Source organism: Octopus bimaculoides, chromosome 30 (genome assembly GCF_046866305.1).
Source record: "Octopus bimaculoides isolate indiv1 chromosome 30, ASM4686630v1, whole genome shotgun sequence".
Classification (NCBI taxonomy): domain Eukaryota; kingdom Metazoa; phylum Mollusca; class Cephalopoda; order Octopoda; family Octopodidae; genus Octopus; species Octopus bimaculoides.
In genome coordinates, this window is record NC_142957.1 from 6,682,668 (window position 1) to 6,685,167 (window position 2,500).

The 2,500-nt window shown below is 36.6% G+C and overlaps 1 protein-coding gene across 36 annotated transcripts in view; it reads right to left on the reverse strand.

Annotated features, from left to right (window-relative positions):
• The window catches only part of LOC106874339 (sodium-dependent dopamine transporter), a 232,256-nt gene that overhangs the window by 104,087 nt on the left and 125,669 nt on the right, over positions 1-2,500 (reverse strand). For 22 of the 36 annotated variants that reach the window (XM_089346121.1, XM_089346124.1, XM_089346113.1 and 19 more), the window contains one exon: positions 1,006-1,041. The exons of the other annotated variants lie outside the window; for them this stretch is intronic. In XM_089346121.1, the coding sequence (XP_089202247.1) occupies positions 1,006-1,041 (36 nt within the window). The remainder of the gene's footprint in view (positions 1-1,005; positions 1,042-2,500) is intronic. 36 annotated transcript variants of the gene reach the window in all.

Consider the following 2,500-nt stretch of genomic DNA (forward strand, 5'->3'; position numbering starts at 1 on the left):
CTTGCATACAGGTATGTCACCTGCATCCCTCTAGAGCTGAGTGATTTTAATCTTGTGTGCTTGTGGTTGCTGGTCCTAAAATATCCACTTTTTAAAAATTAAAACAAAAAAAAGTCAGAATATAAAACATAGACAGACTGAACTTTTTGCTTAAATCCCAGCAATGGACCGCCTTTGGGCACATCATCATTCAGTTAAATGTTTATGGGGAGAAAACTATTGAAAAATATCAGCACATGTCAGAGTTACATGCCAGAAACAAGTAATGTATCAGGTGGTCGTGGGATGTACTAAAAAGAACTGCTAAATCGCCCTTGAATCACATACACACAAAATTTTTTGCATAATCTTATGAATTTCCAGATGTAGAAAACAAATTCATAAAAATTTTCTAAAAATCCCCAAAAGTAGGAAAGTTATGACAGGGTTATATGGAGTGCTTAAAACAGAATTCCACCCAGACTTTGTCCCCTTGCTAGAAAGTAAAATATGAACAGGTTGATGGAAGTGATTCAATAAAAAACAATTAGATATGCAGACACTCATAGTAAGTAGTTGTATTGAGAGACAGATCGATGTACAAACAGAGATAGCTGCATATATTTATAAATACGCACATACCTATTCACATTTGCACTTTCACACACTCATACAACAATGCAGGAAGTAATAGATAGTCACCATGAAAATGAGTGAAAGAGAGAGAGATATCCAGGGAAAGATGCTAGAGACAGACAGAAAAATGAGAAAGACCGAGATCAAGACAGAAAGGGTGAAACAAACATATATATATATATATATATATAAGTATATTTATATATATATATGTATATATACATATATATATATATATATATATATATACATATCTGTGTGTGACATAAATCTGTGTGAGACAGAGAGGAAGCAAGAGATGGTGACCGAAGGAAGTTGAAATGTGACAACATTGAAGTGCGCATTTGCTGTGCAGCTATACAACACCATATTCCATAGCAGTGCACTCACCAGCAGTATTTGCCGCGCCACCAGGAGGTTTCTTCGCTGAAAAAATGCAACCGCTGCATTAATTTTGAGAAGCATTAGGACATTTTAGCAGTATATATATATATATATACACACTGCTAAAATATATATATATGCGCAAGCGCAGGTGTCAATATTTGTTAAATACAATTTGCAAAGCATTATGACTTTTGTATTGTATACATACATATAAATACGTGATTGGGTGTGTGAGTGTGTGATAGTATTGAACAATGAGAATGTGTACTTCTTATTGCATTTGGTGGATAAATATTCTTTATCTGTGTATAAACTGCTATACCAATAGTTTTATATGGAAATATTCACAGTTCTTCAAGTGTTCTGCTTTAGGATGGTAATCACATCCATTTGTATATGCTGGTCGTCCTATTCAAAATGTATGCAATTACCAACATCCATCACAAATTGTGAATTCTTTTATACATGAAACCATTGGTAGCATTGTTGATTCAAAAATAAGTATGTATACAAGGTGGTACCCTAAAGAAACCAGAATTTTGCAATGTTATTTTATTCACTTAGTTTTACATGTTTACACTTTTATCGCCCTCGAAGTATTCTCCATTTGAAGCAATGGAGCAGTCCAGATGTATTTTTCACTGTCCACTTCGATTAATATACATATATGGCAAGTAAGAAAACGGAGAAGATATAAAATCAACAGACATCAGCCGGTAAACATTCAGCTATCACTGCGATGTGATGCCTTTTAATGCCCCCATCATTTTTTCCCTTTTTTTCCCCATCATTTTTTCCACATTTGCAAATTCCGTACCACCAGCTTTCGTCACCAGTGATGACCTTCCACAAAAGGTCCAGATCGACTTCCAACCTTTCTTTCAGTCCACGACGTGCATTCAGTCTTGACTGCTTTTGGTCTTCCATGAGCAAGCGAGACACGAATTTTGCTGCAACTCTTTTCATTCTCAATTCCTCGCTCAAAATTCATTGGCAGGAGCTCCAGGACACACCAGTCATATCAACAAATTTGTCAATCATTCGGCTACGGTCCTCCAAGATCAGTTCAGGAATTTCCATGATGTTTTCCGTCATTTGGGAGGTCAACAAGGTTGGTGACAAGTGACCATTCCTAAAGCAGGAAAACCACTCGTAAACTTGTGTTTTCCTCATGGCAGCATCCTTATAAGCTATTTGAAGCATGGCACCTCTTTCGGCCACCATTTTCCCCCAGCAGAAAATGGAATTTGACAGAAGCATGCTGTTCCTTCATTTCAGCCGATGCAAAAATCGACAAACAGAGGAAAAGCATTTCAAAACAAAAACATGCCACATAGCAGTTCGACCTCACAGGATGTCAAGAGACTGATGCTTGAGGGTCACATCTAGTGGCGGAAGCCTGAACTATAACAGGCATGCCCCACAGGGAACATTTCCAGTTGTTTTTTTGGTTATTATTTAATGAACACAATATATATTTATGAGCTGCTAATAGTTT